Source organism: Cupressus sempervirens, chromosome 8 (assembly GCF_028749045.1).
Source record: "Cupressus sempervirens isolate cs-2001-9-10 chromosome 8, ASM2874904v1, whole genome shotgun sequence".
NCBI classification, from domain to species: Eukaryota; Viridiplantae; Streptophyta; class Pinopsida; order Cupressales; family Cupressaceae; genus Cupressus; species Cupressus sempervirens.
In genome coordinates, this window is record NC_143125.1 from 493,299,122 (window position 1) to 493,318,942 (window position 19,821).

Genomic DNA, 19,821 nt, shown 5'->3' on the forward strand with positions numbered 1-19,821 from the left:
CTTAGTTGAGCTCACTTCAAAAAAGTGAATATTTTGGGTTGTTGGTCCCAGGTGGTTTTTCCCTTTACAGGGTTTCCACTTAAAAATCATGGTGTTAGATGTGTGAATGTTATTTGTGTTGCAAGTTGTTTTACATGTTTTTCATATTATTGCAATTTAGTTACAACTAAATGAATAGTCGATAATAACTAGGTTATTTTACCAATACACGGTTATGCAAAGCACATTAAGTTAACAGTTTGAAGTAAAATGGTTGAAAGAGTAAAAATATAAGTTGGATGTGTACACCAAGTGATTATTTATGAAGTTTATGAGGTTTTTTTTTTTGGCACCAAGATTGTTTGAAGGGAATGTAAGATAACTGGACATAACTGCTCAACAGCCCCCCCCCCCCCTCCTCTCAGTTATCTAACAATTGGTATTAGAGCACAGTGTTTGTAGAGAGAAGTTTAAAAGAACTTAAGCAAAAGATCAAAGATGTATAAGAGAGAAGTACCAAGAGTGAACAAAGAGAACTTCTCATCATGGAAGAACAGAATGAAGCTAAATCTATCTGGAATTGGAGATAATGTCACACATTGGTTAGAACATGAATATGCTACATCTGTTGGTCCTCTCACTGTGGAGCAAATGAATAAAAGAGAAATCACAAAAGCATGATGATTGAGATTGTTTATGCACTCAATAATGTTGAGTTTGATGATATCAAAGATTGCACTATTGCAAAATAGATGTGGGATAAATTGACACTTGTACATGGAGGAGATGATAATGTGAGAAGAGCCAAAGTTGAAAGTCTCAAAGGAAAATACAATGACATGAAAATGAAAGAAGGTGAAAATGTTGCTCAGTATGTAAACCGAATCAAAGAAGTTGTAATCACAATCAAGGCTATTGGAGGTGCTATTAGTGACTCTGAAATTGTAAGTAGAGTTCTTAGAACTCTTTTGCCTATTTATGCTATCAAAGTTTCTTTTATTCAAGAAGTGAGAGCCATGCCTGGTAATGTATTGACACTTGACAATTTAGTTCGTCGGTTGACTGCATTTGAGTTAAGCAATTATGACAATAGTATGGTTACAATTGGAAATGCATTTAAATCTTCTCTAACCATTGGAAGTTTGAAGAAAGAAAAAAAAGTAAAGAGGAAAATGAATTTGAATTTGAGGATGATCCAGATGGACTTGAAGCATTGCTTGCAAGAAGGTTGTCAAGAGGTAAAGGTAAATATAAAGGTAAACTACCCTTGATTTGTTTCAAATGTAATGAAGTTGGCCACTTCACTATTAAATTTCCTAATAGAAGTAAGAGTGACAGAAATGACAAGAAAGATTTCAAGTATAGGAAGAATAGGGATTGCAAAGACAAAGGGAAGAAGTCTGCTACATTGTTGAAGAAGAGCATATTGAGTCCAGTTCTGATGATGAGAAGGAAGTAGTTAAGATGGTTTATGTTGCATTCAAAGAAGATTTAAATGGTCCTTATTTCACATGTTAGTAAGAATGACTCATGGATTATTGATAGTGGATGCTCACATCACATGAGTGGTGATCTAAATAAGTTTGATAAATTTGAAAAAATTGATGATGGTGGAATTGTTAAGCTAGGTAATGATGTTCCATACTCAATGGAAGGTAAAGGACCACTGATGTTGAATGATAATATCAGATGTGATGATGCATATTGGGTTTAAGGACTAAAATATAATCTTTTGAGTGTTGCATAATTGAATACCTCAGGTCACAAGCTGAGATTTCAGAACAGAAATGTCAAGATCTTTGATGATGAATGTAATCTGATTGGAACAGAAATGCAAACAAAAGATAACTTATTTTATCTTGATCCTACTATTGAGACATGCTTATTTGCTAAAACTGAATATGTATGATTATGGATAAGAGGTTGTGTCATGTGAACTTTGACAACATGGAGAAAGTAGAAAGAAAGAGTAAGAGGCTTACCGAATCTGCAAAAACCTGAGAATGATGTGTAAAGAATGTCAGCTTGGTAAGATGCCAATCTAGTTTTTCTAGCAAGGCACACACTTCAAATGATATCCTAGAATTGGTGCATATAGATCTATTTGGTCCTATTGGTGTTGACAGTTACTATGGTGATAAATATTTCATATCATTTGTTGATGGCTATTCAAGAATGATGACTGTTATGTTTATGAAGGTGAAATTGCATGCTTTTGATATTTTTAAATGGTATAAAGATAGAGTTGAAAAGGAAATTGACAAATCTTTGAAATGTCTAAGATCTCATAGAGATGGTGAGTTTATGTGTGCTGAATTCACTAATTTTTGTGCTGAGAATGGTATTGAAAGATAGTTATTTGCACCGAGGACACCACAACAAAATGGGATTGCTGAAAGGAGAAATAGATCAATTATGGATTGTGCAAGGACTTTGATGATTGAAAATGAGTTTTCTCAAATATTCTGGAGAGAACAAATAAGTACTATTTTTTACACTCTCAACCGAGTTCAATTGAAGAAAGGAACAAATAAAATACCCTATGAACTCTGGTATGGTCACACACCTAATGTAAGTGATTTAAAAATCTTTGGAAGTAAGTGCTATATTCACAAAGATACAAGGGATGGAAAATTTGATGCTAAATGAGATGAAGGTATATTCCTTGGTTACTCATCTAAGAGAAAAACTTATAAATGTTTGAAAAAAGCTACTAACAAGATGATTGAAAGTGCAAATGTAAGGTTTGATGAGTTTGCAGAAATGAATGATGTGGAGAGCAAGAAGGAACCTGGAAATTACAAGAAGTTTGTATAAGTTTATGAAGAGGCACCGAAGACATTGCCCGAGTTACAGCAATGATCTACCGAGCATTAGTCAATGACACCCGAGTTACAAATGCTTTACCTGAGCATTAGACAATTCAACCTGAGGAAGAAGTTCAACCCCTTCCGAATGAAGAAATTGTTGGAAATCAAAGAACTGAACTTGTATTGGCCAAATATGCGAGAAAGAATCATTCATCTTAACAAATAATTGGAGACAGAAGTGTTGGAGTACAAACAAGAAGTAAGTTAAGAAACAATACTTGTTTTCTTGCTGACATATTTACCAAGCCACTGCTTAAGGATTCTTTTGAGTATTTAAGAGGTAAATTTGGTGTCTTGCCCCTATCCAAAATGCACTAGGTGAAGATTCATGTTGCATCAATTCATGAATGAATTATAATATCTTTGAGGAGTTGATGCAAAAGTTAACACTTTAGGAACATTTCTAAAGTTGTGAAAATAACTATGATGAAACTAATGAATACTGTACATGCAAGGTACAAGGATAACTACAAGGTTTTATAAGTTTCATATTGAAATTTATAATCACCTTTGGCATTGTTGTTATAAGGGGAGAAGTACATAAAGGGGGATATACTGAAGAGGGAGAATCTGAAGGAAAAGATAATAAAAAGAAGATGAAGAAATCAAAGAATGCTAAACAGAACAAGCTCATATCCTAAAGGGGGGACATGTTGAAAACGATTGTTGTTGTTGCTAAAGATACAAACTGAGTTACAAAAATCCTAAAGATGAAGTCAAAGAGTTGAAAAGTTGTATTGTTGACAATACTTACATTTGATTATCTTTTATAATGTTTTGTAACGTATAATCATATGTTTTGTATTGCCATCAATGCAAAGGGGGAGATTGTTAGCACCAACTGATAATGTAATAGGTAATGCTATGAATGTATGTAAGAGAGTCATATTAGTTGTTATATTGTCATTGATGTCAAAGTCTTAGTAGGCTCAATATTATGCTAACTCAGTAGAGTACTATATCATTTAATTGATGAAGAGGATTTGAAGAAAGTATGTTGAAGACATAATGATAATTATGGTATTCAATTGGTACTTGAATGAGTTGGATAGTGATAATGTAATGTTGGTTTGATTGTTTTACAATGATGTAATATTGTAAAGTATTGAAGTACACAAGCTTAACCGAGTGATAAGGTTAATGAAGGAGACTGTATTAACCGAGTGACTATAGTGTTGACCGCACAATTTGGCAAAGTAAGAAGAAATTCAGTATTGCCCGAGAAAGTCTAGTATCGACTGAGTACTATATTACTTGAGTGAAACATTATGTTTATCAAGTAACAACTGGAAGAACAAGTTGAAAGAAATGGAATCTAAGGCCGACTTTTGATGGAAATATGGAAAGTTCGATATGGTCAAAGGCACGAGACAAAGTTTGTTACAAGATCTACAGCTGGGAAAATTCAGTAAGGATCTGATGATGGAGATTGAAGAAGGATAAGGATGTGCACAAAGTTATATGCAAAATTCTATTTTTAATGTGGTTAATTACATTTGATCTCAAATTGATGATTTTGATTAAGCGGCAATAGATGGAAGAATCTAGAAGCCTAGAGACAACTATTTAAGGAGGACATAAAAACAGTTTTTGTTGCTGATCATATTGCTGATTATGTTGATTATGCTGCTGCTGATGTTGCTGCGAATGTGAAGTATTGAGAAGGAGAATAAAACCAAGTGAACTAAGCAAAGAAGGGGAAAGCAAGGAGTAGAGTTGGTGAAAGTGAAGGTGTGAATCAACTGAGTGAGAGATCAGAAGGAGAAAGAGCAAAGAACAAAGATCTGAACAAGCAAAGGTAGTTGTTATACTTAACATCACTTATACTGTTACTTTCTAATCATTGTAGCATAAAATCTCAAAAAATTGAGTGGACCTAACGAGTTTGTGAAATCCTATATGGTAACATCGATTAGTGATGTTTGTAAGTCTTCTAGAGCAGACTACTCTTTAGACAGGATCAAGGAGTGATAAGGTCTAGATGATCTTTTGGTAAAATCCTCTAACAAGGTCACATTAACAATGTGTATGTAACTTGTAACAAGGTTAGCTCTTAGCTGAGCTCACTTCAAAAGAGTGAATATTTTGGGTTGTCGGACCCAAGTGGTTTTTCTCTTTATAGGGTTTCCACGTTAAAATCATGGTGTTAGATGTGTGAATGTTATTTGTGTTGCAAGTTGTTTTTCATATTATTGCAACTTGGTAACAACTAAGTGAACAGTTGGTAATAGCTAGGTTATTTTATTGATACACGCTTATGCAAAGAATAGTAAGTTAACAGTTTGACGTAAAATGGTTGAAAGTGTTAAATGATAAGTTGGATGTGTACACCGAGTGATTATTTATGAAGTTTTGTCAGTGCTGAGATTGTTTGAAGGGACTATAAGATAATTGGACATAATTGTTTCACCCCTACCCCCTCCTCCCATCCCCCCACTCTCAGTTATCTAACAATACCTTGGTATTCTATTCTGTGTTGTGGGGTGTCACAAAACACTCATCAACACTACCTTAGATGGTTTGTCAACTATTTTCTATCTTATGTAGATATGAAAATAGGAACCTACGAACCACATAATTTGGTTAGGCACAATGAAGCTTCAATTTTATTTTATTTTTTAACTTTGCAGTATGGCCAATGCCATGTTTACAAAATAAAGAGCTTTTCTTTTTAATGTTTATACTAGAAATTACGATGAATAGCTAAAACGAAAAAATAATGAACAATGACACAATATTTACCCTGGCAAAAAAGCCTAGCCACAAGAAAATATCACTTATATTTAGTGAAAGAACAGAAGACATATTTACAATTTGGCCAAACATTAGGCCGAACTTCTAGCCCCGATGATAGCACCTTTGTAGATATAAAATATACAAACAATTAAAGAATATCAATATATTTTCATACGAATTCCTTCTGGAAGAATATATAAAATTGGCTTGACCCTTATTGTCTTGCTGTTATCAAGTGAAGTCCCTTCGTTGTCTAAACTCTTCATTGCCTTGCCGTTACAAAGAAGATGACGTTATGTATTGAGTTGGCTTCAATAATATATATATTTATATGTATAATATATCTGTGTATATATATGTATGTATATATATATATATATATATATATATATAATATACATATACATATACATATACGTATACACACACACAAGTATACGTGTGTGTGTGTGTGTGTGTCGAGTATAGGAGAGAAAGATAACTCCCACAGCTATAACAACAACACTCCTTTTAGCTAGGCAGTTACCTTCCTGATATTCATGTTATGGTTTCTCTTAACATCAACATGACACCCACAATGGCTACAACCATTTGTGGAAGAGAGTTTATCACATAATCTCTCAACGTGATAATGTCATGGAGTCACTCAACATGACACCCACAATGGCTACACCCATTTGTGCAAATGAGTTTATCACGAAATCTCTCATCATGATAATGCAATGGAGTTACCCAACATGACATCCACCATGGCTACTCCCATGTGTGGAAAGAAACATGTGCACAAGTACTCATCACAGAGTTAGTCAATGTGACACTATCATGTAGTTTCTCAACATGGTGTCCACCATGGCTACTCCCATGTGTGGAAAGCAACATCGTCTCTCAAAGGCCTTCACCTTATTTTTCTCCATCTCAGAGATATGCATTTTAGCAAACATATAGGATTACTGATGCTAAGAATCCCTTTCAAAAAGGGCAAATTTCCACAGCACCAAGCTTGTCTCGACAATGTGCAAAACTTGCAGTGAATCAAAGTTGGCTCCAATGTTTGACCAAACAATCCTACAAAGAGCTTTCAGAGCCACACTGCTTATCAAGCTGTTAAATATGTTGCAATGTATTCAGCTTCTGTAGTGCGTTATGCCTCAAAGGTGTGCTTCCTGCTACACCAAGAAATCATTGAAAACCTCAAGCTTGAACAACATCTAGAGGTGATTTTCCTTTTAGTTACAACTTACACTCCCTCTTAGGTATCTTCATAGTGACCATATTTGTTACATCAGTGAAGAATCATCAACTCCAATGAAGCCTTGTACAGACACAACACAATACTTTTCTCGACAAGTTCATACACTCAACAAATGCCTTTACAGAGATTCCATTAAACTATTTGCACTTTCAGCAGCAAGCTTGATGAGCTGGGAGCATATATTAAACCATGCGTAGGTACCAACGCCTTTCAAATATTTGGCCTAGTATTGCTCATGAAGTATTTCCTCATACCAATACATTAGCAATGCTTCACCTTATTATTCAAATAATAATTTTTTCCACCTCTGCAGCAAAACTTGAGGGTATTCATGACAAATATTAAATTAATAATAAATGTATGAAATAAGCTTGATATTAAAAAAATTATACGTGTAACAAACAAGTGTCAGGCCCCTTTCAAACCAAAGATTATTTGGGCCAAGGTTGAGACTCCACTTTATGAAGCATGTTCCAAACTATAGTTTGTGATAGCCATCAGCTGTCGTCGGTAGAAATTGTGCATCAGCCGACGGGTCCCTTCGGTAGAAGTCTTGTTATGTAGCCAACGGGTAAAACAGTTTGTAGCGGGTATAATGTACCTGGCCGACCGATACCTTCGGGAAGGTTCGTCGGAAAGTATTTATAACCCCTTCGGGAAGCATTGTAATCATCATTATCATATCTTATCATGAGAAGCATAATGTACTGTTGGTATATGCGAATAATAATAATAGTTCTGCTGTTGCTTTTCGGTGTTTGTGTCTATTTCCTGTGTGCGTTGCTTAATTAATCCATACGGTAAACATCAGCTTATCGCAAAAAACACGGCTTCTAATCTGCTCTGGCTATATGATCGGAAAAGACTTACTAAATGGTGTGATTGAAACGTCTCCAAAAATATGAACTGTTACTCTTGATAGTTTCTCCTCACACAGCGTCAGCTGCTGCTCTGAAGAAATTTGAAACGACTCAACACAAAATTCACAAGGTGTCAATTTGCATCTGCCGCTATATGCATACACCAATATGAGGATCTATTCAACCTTCCAAATCAAGAGTATCATGCAAGGAGTGGCAGCTGTATTAAGAAGAGTCATACAAATGGAAAGTCACCTGATCATTGCAGAATGCCTACACCTTCTGGCAATGTTCAACTTCAACTCCCCAGCAGTCGCACTGTCAACAATCTACAATCATATGTCACTGTGAAGTTTTAGATGGCATTCAACAAAGTTTGCAATGAGTAAATATAAGGAGACTGCTCCAGCAAGACTACCGACAATCAACAGCGACAAAAGATGAGCAATATCTTTAGCAGAAGCAAAACATCCAGTTCCACTATGGCATGCCCAAGTGTTACACACTAACTCCTTTGTTAGATATAAACCCACAGTTTCTTTACCCCAAAATTTCCAGGCTTGATGTATCTCAAATGCTTGTGCTATTGCTTGCTGGAGACTCAACAGCCAAGCCATGATCCATGCTTGAAGACGTTTAAGAAATTGCTATTGAAACCCCCAATTTTGAGGGTATGAATCGCCACACCTTCGGACGTCAGGTAAAATATAATGCAAAGAGAGTACCAATGGATTTCATGCGAACTAGAGCCTTAATCCCTTTGCAGGACATTCTTGCTGCAGTTGGTCTGCTTGTACCAAACTATGAGGTTATTTGTGTTCCCATATTTCATGGCAATAATATTCAACTTCCCAAAACTTGATTATGGCCTATTCTGAATAATTATTATTTGTGGTGCCTGTTGTCTCCACGCCAATATTACTTCAGTGCCCATAATTTTATATAAAACCTCTGGCTCAAATATATTAAGAGTGAAACAGGCCCTACGGTCAATAACACTCAAACAATAATTATTAAGCCTCAAATATTGTAATTTCCAAACCTTGGCAAAGAAGAACATTTGTCTTCAATTTGTATTGCTGTGAATGAAAGAGCTTGAATAATTAGTGGCACAATTTATTGCATAAAATAGTGAACTTTGCTCTGATACCATATATATGTTTATACCAGAAATGAAGATGAGCAGCAGAAACAAGAAATAATGAACAATAAGACACAGTATTTACCTTTGGAAAATCCTCCAATTTGAGGGAGAAAAAACCAGCCACAAGAAAGTATCACTAATATTTACTATTTAATGAAAGAACTGAAGACAGATTTACAATTTGGCCAAACACTAAGCCGAACTTCCAGCCCTCATGATAGCACCTCTCCAGATATAAAATATACAAACAATCAAAGAATATCAATATATTCTCACACAAATTCCTCCTGGAAGAATATATAAAATTGTCTTGACCCTTCATTGTCTTGCCATTACAAAGAGAAGACCCTTCATTGTCTTGACTGTTCATTGCCTTGCCATTACAAAGAAGATTGCGTTATGTGTTGAGTTGGCTTCAATAAGATGAAAGATAACTCCCACAGCTATAACATCAACATTTCCTAGCCTGCATCCCTGTGAATGGTGTTCCTGTAGGCTGACTTAGTTTTCGGCATATAAATATTCTAGAAACTTAAGCATACATAGGAATGGTGTTCAAGAGGCTCCATTCTGAAACCATCTTTTGAGCATACACTCTTGAGAAGCCCAAGTTAGTTGGAGTTAGTATCTGTCTTCTAAGGTACAACGAATGTGTAGAGAGAACATATGAGTGAAAATGGTGGGTAAATTTGATGGAAATCTTGTGTATATGCTTATTCCAAGTTTTACTTGCTGATTCTGTGCTACTCAGGTACCTCGCATTTTATGATGTTCTTCAATTAAGTTGTGAGAATGTTCCATGTTATCTTCTGATGCTAGTTTCCATTTCACATTTCTTCTTTTCTTTCTATGGACAGATATCTAGCTAGAATCACTCAATATTTCCACTTGACTTGTTGTAGATATCATCTTCGCCATTGGCCAAAATAGAAAATGATTAAGAACAAGTTTGTGTGTTGAGTGGACTAGTTCTCTGTGGGGAGCACAGTGGTGGGAGTGGTAAAAGTGTGTTTAATGAGGGACAAAGCTTCCCACAATTATGTTGAAAATTAAGATGTTTGGCAGGAAGGAGAGACCAGAGATATACAATGAGAAAATTGGGTCTGGTATAGGAATCTAGAAACTGAAGAGCTGTTGACATTCATTTGGTTTGATGTTATATTCATCTGAGCAAGTGAAAACAACTGTATGCTGCTCGTGTTTTGATTATTGCCCCAGCTGTTATATTTATGCAAACATTGAATTTCTTGATAAGTAGGAGATATTTCCCACAGCAAGTCAAATTGTGATATTGCTATCAGGATTCAACTGTGTAGTTTTTGAGTCAAAACTCACTGACCCATATTTCATGAGTAGTGGTTCACAGAAACCCATTGACCCATATTTCACGAGTCATGGGTTTCTGTGAACCATTACTTGTGAAATATGGGTCAATGAGTTTGACTTAAAAACTACACAGTTGAATCCTGAAAGCAATATCACAATTTATTGTCGAGTTTCACAGAGCAGGGTGCAATGCTGTTGCCTAATATTGCTTGATACATGCTAATACTCTTGATTTACATTGCTTCACAAAGCTGGGGGGGAAGTCTTTGCTGAGTCCATTAGAAACTTTTTTGAGTTTATATATTTATCATTGTTTCATTTTCTGCTCTTTCTTTACCTCGTATTCCTTGATGTTGGTTATACACTCCTCAGTAATATCCTTATTTAATGAGTGTTATATATGCTGATAGGTTGTTTTTTGTAGATTTTTGTACCAGAGGTACCCTTTTTAAAGAAATTGAAAGACGGATCTTATTCCAAAAGTACGAAGATAAATATTCCTGGCTACATTTTCATAAAATGCCTTCTGAACAAGGAGATACATGACTTCATAAGACATTCCCCAAGTATACGCTTCTTTTCTGCAACCAAAGTTGGCCATAGGTAAACATCAATTCTTGTGCTAATCCGCTTGATATATGTTTTCTCAAATTTATTAGATATCAATTGTATCTGATGAAATTGGATATTTTATTGCAGCAAAATAGCATGTAGCATAATTGTAGGTGTGATTATTACAAGGTTAAAAACATATATTGAGATTTCCTTTAGGAAAGAAATTCAGCGTTGTATTTAATAAATTGTTTCCACATGCTGTTCACCACATTTATACATTTAAAGACTTAAAAATGCCAAAGACAATATAGCAGCTTGTGAACTATACTCAGTAATTTCTTGTTACTGGGTTGACATTTGATTTTTTAATCCAGAGTTTCATCTTCAAAGTTCTCAGGATGAAAACTATTTACAGATAAAATCTGGAGCTTCTGTTGAAAACAGTGAAGATAAACATTGAGGGAACTGTTATAGTATGAATTTTAACTTTTCATTTGAAAGTAACGATTTTTTGGGTTTCCCAATGATTGTGTGGAGCATAATAAATATCCTTGAATTTAGAGTAATATTTACACCAAAGGCGTTCCCTATCCAAAGTTGCAAAACTTCCTTTCAAAATCAATGCTAAAAAATGTCTAGTAAAGTGCTTGATTGAAACAATCTATACCATTGATTTTATTCTGGTGAATATCTGTGCTTATCTAAAAGAGACGACACACCCTTCAAAATGAGCGGTGGACATTTGATGAGAGATGACGCATGACTATTCGGAATGCCTCCTGCGTACATCCCTCTTTACAAATTTTATTTTGTTTGCCCTGTTAGGGGAGAGGACCCAGTACTTGAACACCCTATCTTCGTGCTTATCAAACTCTACATAAAAATTTCAAATCGCTCCCAGTTTTTTACAGCAGCTTACTCAGCGAGTCGCCTACTTATAACTAAGGTTTCAAGTCCACATCACCCGTTATGATGCCACACCAGCATGCTTTTTGCCAAGTTGTCAGGCCAAAAAAAAAGTGAGACCAATGGTCGTGCATAAAGGGTACCCATAGTTGAACAGCTGATGTGGCATCACATCATTGGTTATTTTTTATAACTAAGGGTACATTTTATTCAATTTTGGGTAGTTAGCATTGTACTAACAACTTTAAAGTCATAAGTACTGGTACAATGTTGTCAAAAAAATTGGACATTAAGTCAATAACTGTAGGTATCAAGTGAACAACTCCTATCACAATTATTGGAATGTGTTCAAGTACCGGGTCCTCTCCCCTATATTTGCAGTTTGTTTGTACACATAATTGGCAAACAACATGTTATTTTGGCAGTTTGTTCATACACGTCATTCAGCCTAATTATCTCATGTCTTGTCAGTGTGATTACGCTATTTAAAAATTAGTCATATTGACTTTTTGAAATTGAAGATACAAAAGAATGTGTGTAATTTTAAAGTTTTAGTTTGTAATGGTTGTGTGCCCATGGATAATGGAATTATTTTTTTCCCCGACAGCCATCTAGGCTATTATTTTTTAACCATTCACTGTTCCTTCTCCAAATTAAAAATTGCATATAGAAGTCTGCCGTTGATTCACAAACATATAATAGTTTTTTTGAAGTACGGTTTTTATTCTTTAAATTTAGTTGATTTAGAAAGACGGAAATATAGAGGGGCCAGAATGAGAGAGGAATATGGAAATAGTTGTTCTATCTAATAATTATCAATAATTCATACTTGCTGTAATTAATCAACAAAATAAATATAAAATAATAATCTACAAAATCATTTATAAAAATTTGAAATCTTATAATCTAATTTAGGAAGAAAATATCTTATAAAATAACCATATAAATAATTATAAATATATAATTAAATGTGAAAAAATAAATGTATAATTATTGAATATTATAATAAGATTAGTAAAAAGAAAATAAAAATAATGATTTTTTATTTAACTGTTAATATAATTTGTTAATTATCAGTTAGATTATTATTATTTTTTTAAAAATAAATGTCATGTTTTTATTAACATTTAGATTTTATATATTTTTACTTTGGAATTTGCTTATTTTGTCTTAATTTTTAGTTTATATTTAAATTGAAAATATAATTTATTTCATTTGTGCTTGAATTCATGTAAGTGGATGTGTAAATTATTTGAGTTATCATTTCTTCACGAAGATCTTTGTTACACTAACATCATTACCTAAATGACCTACCAATTGACCTAATGTACTACACAATATAAGCCAAAAATAGAACAATTGTTTGTCTTCACCTTCCATAATTCTTCAGTGTAGCCATTGCGCACTAAGGTGCAATTGCTAGTTTGTTGTTCATCTCAAATGTTATGTTAAAACAAGTTTAACCTTCCAACAGCTAAAATACGCTGCTATTGAAGTATTATCTAATGTCCAAACTTTGAAATTAAGCATCTTTGCATAGGATTAAGTATTTAACCAAATTTCTAAGCCAGACTAAGGGAATATATAATTGGAGAAGCTCTTTTATATGCACTTGATTGCTTCTTGCAACTTCTCAGGCAGTTGACAAATCAAAATCCTATTCTGGTAACAAATTGCATATGTATAGTGAATGCCTACACAAGAGGAGCTTTATAAGCTTGCATGTAAATATCGTCTCATTTTGTAGGGGGATCCAAACATGTGCATAAATATGAATAAAAAATAAAATCTCTTCCATCCTTTCGTTTTCCTCTCTCAGTTCTGGTGGAATGCAACCTTGTCTTTGTGCTGTTTGTCCGCATACCACAGACTTCATTGTTCTTCCACCTTTATTTTTGAAGAAGTTTCTCCTTCGTTGCAGTTTTAAAAAAAAATCATATTGTGCTAGATCTTAAAACTGGAACCTTGCCATTCTTGATTGTGAGTTGTATTTCAACCCTTGATGTGGTCATCTGTGTTGTGTTGTTTTTTGTTAATGAGCTTTGCAATGTGTCCAGCAAGCCAAAGATTGAGTTTGAATGATGGGTAGAGTGGAATTCGCTAATGCATCAAAATTTGTTGCCTAGTTAAAGGGTGTGCATCTGTTCGAAGGAATGCATGAAGTTCCAAAAGTGAAAAATGCCACCCAACTATAAGGAGTGCTCACTTGTGAAGTCTAGCATGAAGGAAAAAATCTACATCTCGGTTGCAAAGCACATGTCCTATAGAAGAGGAAAGATACCTTTGTCAAAGTAGAAAGACTGCTTCCATAGAACAGTGCAAGCCTATGAGAAAGGAAAAATTTGCTAGCATGAAGAGGAGCATATGCTGCATAACAATTGAATATTTTTTATGAAAGCAAAAAACAATGTAATGCTACCATCAAGTGTGCAGCTTTCTGAAAGCAAATGAGGTTGTTAAGTGCAGAAATTGCAGCTGTTTAGACAAATGTGTACTGGTAAGGTAAAAACTAGAAATTCAAACTAAAATACTGTCTCAGTGAAGAGGTGCATGTCCTAGTGAAGGTGAACCATATTACAGAGTGATGGATTTTCATAAGCAATAATTGCAATACTACTCTGAAGAGTGCTTGTATACAGAGCCCAACTGGATTTTAGTTTGAAGTTTATACATGCTTTTATATTAGCATGCACTGCACACTCATGAAAAGATAGAGATGTTTTTGAACCAAAAGAATAGATTCTCCACCTGTAATCAGCACATCCAGCATGTATTGTTGATTATTTTAACATTAGCAAGGGTTTTCACCGTAATTTTGTTAAAGTTTCTGCATTAGTCTATATTTTTTGGTCATTTGTGAGCACAAAAACCTTGCCCCATTCAACATCTGTAAGAGAATTTGTAAACACCAAATTTTGTGAGTTTGCAGATGACAAATAAATGGGGATTCATGAATTTCTGATAACAGCAGATTTTCAAGTATAAACAGCAGAACTTTTTTGGGTATGTTGTCAGGTTTGGGGAACTTCTCAATGGATTTCGTTTGGTCAGAGTAGGTCTTGATCAGAATCAATGCTGAAGTTAGTATTTCATGCACTATCTCTAGTATAATAGCAGACAAGTTTTATGTTGTATCCAAAGATTAGATAGCATTTTAGGAGGCTCAGTGGAGACTTGCAGCTTCAGTCTTACTTTGGATTACAATACAATATAAGATGAAAACAGAAATAATTAGATTCAATCATTGCTTTGTTTGGCCCCCCCTTTTTAGTTTTTTGGCTTGTTTATGTTTTGTATGAACAAACCTAGGCGAGTTTAATCACACAACTTGTTTGCTTTTCGTTGTGTTGTCTGTTCGAGTAGCTAGGCATATTGTTTGTTGTTTTCTGATTTTCTTGCATGCTTGCTCAATCTGTTTATGGAGTGATCTTGATTCACTTGTTCTCTTTCCATTTTTCTTTCTTCTAGACTATCCTTTCCAACCCATTTCTTGGTAGGATCTGGCTGGATGGTCAAGGTTTTTTCTTCTCTCTTTCATCTTTTCTTTGCAATGACAATTGACAGTTAGGATTGACCTTGTAGAACTGGATGAATCCCATATTTTGTGCAACTTTTTCTTGCAGCTTCCAACTAGGGTAGTGTTAATCAACAACTTTGTCAACATGTCATTTGGTTCACACCATAGTTACACCTCCCTAGGGGATGGGGGGACGGTGGAATGGGTGGACAAGTTTCAGGGACGGAGGGGCAAAGGAGCCTTAATTTGGGGACGATGGGGGCACGGCGGAGGGACGGTGGTACGGGATAGAGGGGGGTTGTATATACTATATATATGGTACTTAAAATGCTAGTTATGAAAAGATTTATTGCAATATAAGATATAAAGATCTAAAAGAGTAAATACTTGAACATTGTATTGAATTGGAACATCAAACATCAAACATAAATAGTCGAATCAACAAATAGTCAACACTAGGATGTGCCCCCCATCCTCAATGGAAGTGGGAGAATCTAGTGGCACTACTAGGGATAGGGGAATGGAGTCCACAAGTTCCGAGTGCGTCCCCCCGTCTCCGAGATGTGGGGAAAAGAGGGGGGGACGCGTCTCCGTGTTACTATGGTTTACACCCTATCCTTGCCTTTTAGCTCCCTAAACCATGAGGCAGCTTGGCAATTCTAGGAATAGAGAACTCATGATTAATAAATCTTACAATGAGTATAATCAATTGTCAGAACTATACCACCCAAGAAAATCCCAAAGTCTATCTTTCTTTGAGTATCTAGTATCCCCGGCGGACATTAGTAATTTATGCATGCATGGTGAGACATTTTTCTTGCATACAGTACCTCCATTACTTACATAGACTTAAACAATAAATTCATTTTTCAAGAATTGTATGTTACGATTCTATAAATAGTAGTGATTGAGCATAAAATAAGTTATTGCATACTATTTGTGGTTTGAGAGGAAGAAAAGATAGCAAGCTTCTTTCACAAAATCTGGCAAATCTTATAAATATCTGCTCCAATCTGATCGTAATCTGTGGTAGTTTTGATAGGATGAAAATATAGCAAGATTCTTTCACAAGATCTGGCAAATCTGCTAAATATCTTCTCCAATCTGATCTTCAGGGTTTCCTTTCAAGCTCACATCAACATCCTTCAAGAATTCTTTGTGCACTGAAGATGCCGGAAGACCCAAAACCAAGATTACAAACTAAAAAGTTTCTCGTGGTACTTAAAATAATATTTTTTATATTAATAGTTTTCAATGCTAATTCGCCTTCAAACATCAATAAGGCATCGATTCTGTTAAACTTAAGAAATACACTAAATAATTAGCACTCCTGCGCACATCATTAAGTATGAACTACATGGAGTATGTTCCTTATATTTTGAAGTCTAATCCATATATACATCTTCAATTTGACTTATAGAGGCCCAAAAAAGATTGCAGATGATTTAAAGGTGGCTCATAATGTGCAGCAGCAGTATAGGGTGGAGGATAGTGGGCAGCTGAGTTCATTCTTAGTCACACAGAAGATGCAAATACCCAAATCAATATGCAGCCAATCATTTATGGAGGATCTTGTGCTAATTGGCCATTTAATGCCTGTGTGTTATGTAATTTGCTGATTATACTCCTCTAAAATGTTCAGCATGTGAAACTATAGTTTCTTCAGGTTTATTCCTTGTGTTCTTGAATCTGCTTCATTCAACACCAATTTATGTTGTCAAACTTTCTTTAGAAGCTATTTTGTGCTTCTGGCATTAACCTGTTTTTAACCTTCTCTCTTTGGGTCAATTATTCTTTCCTCTTTCTTCCATGCTTTGCTGACCTGGGCTGTGATTATACAAATATCTTCAGGTCTCATATTAAGGATGTGCTTTTTTCTTAGGCAGAGTCCAGCCTATGAAACACGGGGATAAGTCAAATGTGTTTGCTCTGTGTAGGGTGAATTGCAGTGATCCATATGAGATAATAGTAGTGGTTTTTCACCGGGAAATGATGGTAGAGCTTGGATAAATTGTACTTCTCTTCACATCTTCTAGATGTTAGAAATATCAAATTATGATAGAGTGGATGACGATGATCTTTTAATAAAAAGGGACTGAACTCTGAATGGAACTTGAAACAACCTGCATCTGTCAATAGTGATTTCAGAGTCTAAATTTGACAGTTAAACCAGCTTGTCAAGCATTTTTTTGTGATGCTTTTTTGTTTGATGTCGTCCTGCAAATATTAAGAGATATCTTAAAAAAATTCATATGTAAGTTAGATTTATATATCAGAATAATACTGAAGAAAATTTGATGATCCGTCCAAAGTCTCCCATTTCATGTGATACACTTTTCTAAAACTTTTTTCCTATTTTATAGGGAAAATCACTAAACGCATCTGTTCAGTCATCAAATTTAGGCCCTCAGGATAGTCCATAATGATGGTTAAAACTTAAAACAGCTGTTTAACCTGACAATACAATTTTACTTTTGAACTGGCCTTAGGTCTTTTGAATAATTCAAAGTGTTCAAACCATATCATTAATGGCTGTCACAGTTTGAATGCTCTAGATACAATCCATACTTCTAGAACTTCAAATAATCTTGGGTGAAACAAAAAGGCAGTACTCGTCACAAACTATTTGTCTTCTACATGCAATCATTAGTAAAAGTCACATGTACTGAAAATTCTTTGTTACATTCTTTTCCTTTTCATTTGACTTCATTAAAAACAGAATGTGAATTCTACTCGAAGGCAAATTTCTCCAACCTTAATCTACCAAATGTTGTATATGCTTCTTACATCTTAAATGATCCATGTATAGACTGTTAATAGAAGTAAGGGCTCTGTGTTTAAGGCATTGCTCTCAACTTGAAAAGTACGATTAATCTCTATGAAAGTACCTACCGAAAATTTAGACAAAGTGTTTTTAATTGATCTATCTATTTTTTATTTACAGATCTCAGGTTGGAAAACTTAGCTTAAGTAATTTTCTCGTCACATCTAATATACCAGTTAGCTCCTTTCACGGATAAATGATAAGAACTACCTACCCTTTATGAGACTTCAACTTGTGTATATAGCACCCCAGTAGTTGATATCACTATATATTTCATTTTGCTGCCATGAAAGGTAATTTTAATTGATCATTGTGTGTGCTTCCAGTAAGAGGTGGATAATGAGACCAAAACCAGTTTCTAATTTTGAGATGGAAACAACGCTTAAATGGTTTGAAGAGGAACAAGAGAAAAAAAGCCAGGAAATTGAAGATGAACTAGCAAAAGCAATTGGGAATAAAGAAAAGGACAGTTTGGTTAGGCAGGGGCGTCCTGAAGCACCTAGGCAGGAGGATTTTTCCATTGACAAGAATCCTGATGAGTCTCTTGTGAAGCGGCTAAGGAAGCGGAGAAATTTTTCTAGTAAAAAAAAGTATAAACTCATTGTGGGATCTAAGCTCACTTCTGGACGTGTCAACAAGTTTGATTTAGAGACTTAAAAGGTTAGTCTATTTTCTGCAAACCCTAATAATGGCGCTTTTAGTGACTTGCTTCTAACTGGTAGATGTTGAATTATTTCATGTCGAAAGGATAAACAACCAGAAAACATATTTCATGTTTACACTCTTTTTGTTGCTTTTGCAGTTACTGCAGGAAAGAGTTATGCCTATAATTTCTGGGATGGAATACCTCTGGATTTGAAGATCTATTAGCTTTGAGTAGGAGAGACTGTAAAGCTTGTTAGACTGGTTGTGTGAATGCATCCTCCATGCTTCCAAGGCGGCAGATTTCAACCAAATGTTTGACACTAAATACTTATGGTTGCCTTGTGTAGTCTGTTGTAAATTACTCATACTTGGACATTTATGCATTTTCTGATGTAGCTAATACAGTCCCATCAATTGTCGACCATGAATGGATTTCTGTTTGGAGGTGTTTTATAGGAGCAAATGCATCTTAGGATGAATTCAAGCGCATATATGTCCTTGGTGAGGCGGGGTTGTGGTGGGTGTCCTGCAAATATTGTTTGGTACTTTAAAATATTGCTACAAAAGATATATAAACAAATGAAAAATTGAAAGACAACATATCATTGCAAACAATGAAAATGTCAAATATCATTGTACTTGTATTATATATAAAAAATAATATTAAATATTCAAAGTTCAAATACCAACTAGCACATGGCCCAATGCATGTTTAATCATTGTTCATCCCCAATGTTTATACAAATCCCTTATCTCTCAAACCATTGAACTCATCAAGTTCAAGTTCCATTAAATCAATATCGACGAACCTTCTCTATTTTGTATCTTCATCCAATGTTGGCTCCTTTCGCTCTATATACCTTTGAATTATTGGTCCCCTTTTGTACACATATTATTTCAATCAATGGAGTGCAACTCTTGTATAGTTACAAACTTCCTTGCTGAGTTTACTCATTTTTCTTAATAGAGTGGATGAGCTATAAGAAAACTAGTTCTCAACAACTAAAGAACTAAAAAATTGTGTCAGAAAAAAAATGGTTAGTGTGGTTGTCAAAAAATTAAGCCCTTTTTATAGTCCATCATAGGATTTGGTCTTCTTGTGCCACGATCTCCCTGTCCACCTCAACGTCTTATAGATATCTTTGAGGAGGAGCAACTTATGTCCACTTGGTATGAATCACATTAGTATGTGTACGATCATACATGT

At 34.8% G+C, this 19,821-nt stretch overlaps 1 protein-coding gene across 1 annotated transcript in view; it reads left to right on the plus strand.

Moving 5' to 3' along the window:
- The window catches only part of PTAC13 (plastid transcriptionally active 13), an 89,353-nt gene extending 70,315 nt beyond the window's left edge, over positions 1-19,038 (plus strand). The window contains exons 2-4 of the mRNA XM_089798166.1: positions 10,592-10,770; positions 18,296-18,629; positions 18,772-19,038. Of these exons, the coding sequence (XP_089654292.1) occupies positions 10,592-10,770; positions 18,296-18,626 (510 nt within the window). The 3' untranslated portion in view covers positions 18,627-18,629; positions 18,772-19,038. The remainder of the gene's footprint in view (positions 1-10,591; positions 10,771-18,295; positions 18,630-18,771) is intronic.
- Positions 19,039-19,821: the final 783 nt, after the last annotated feature.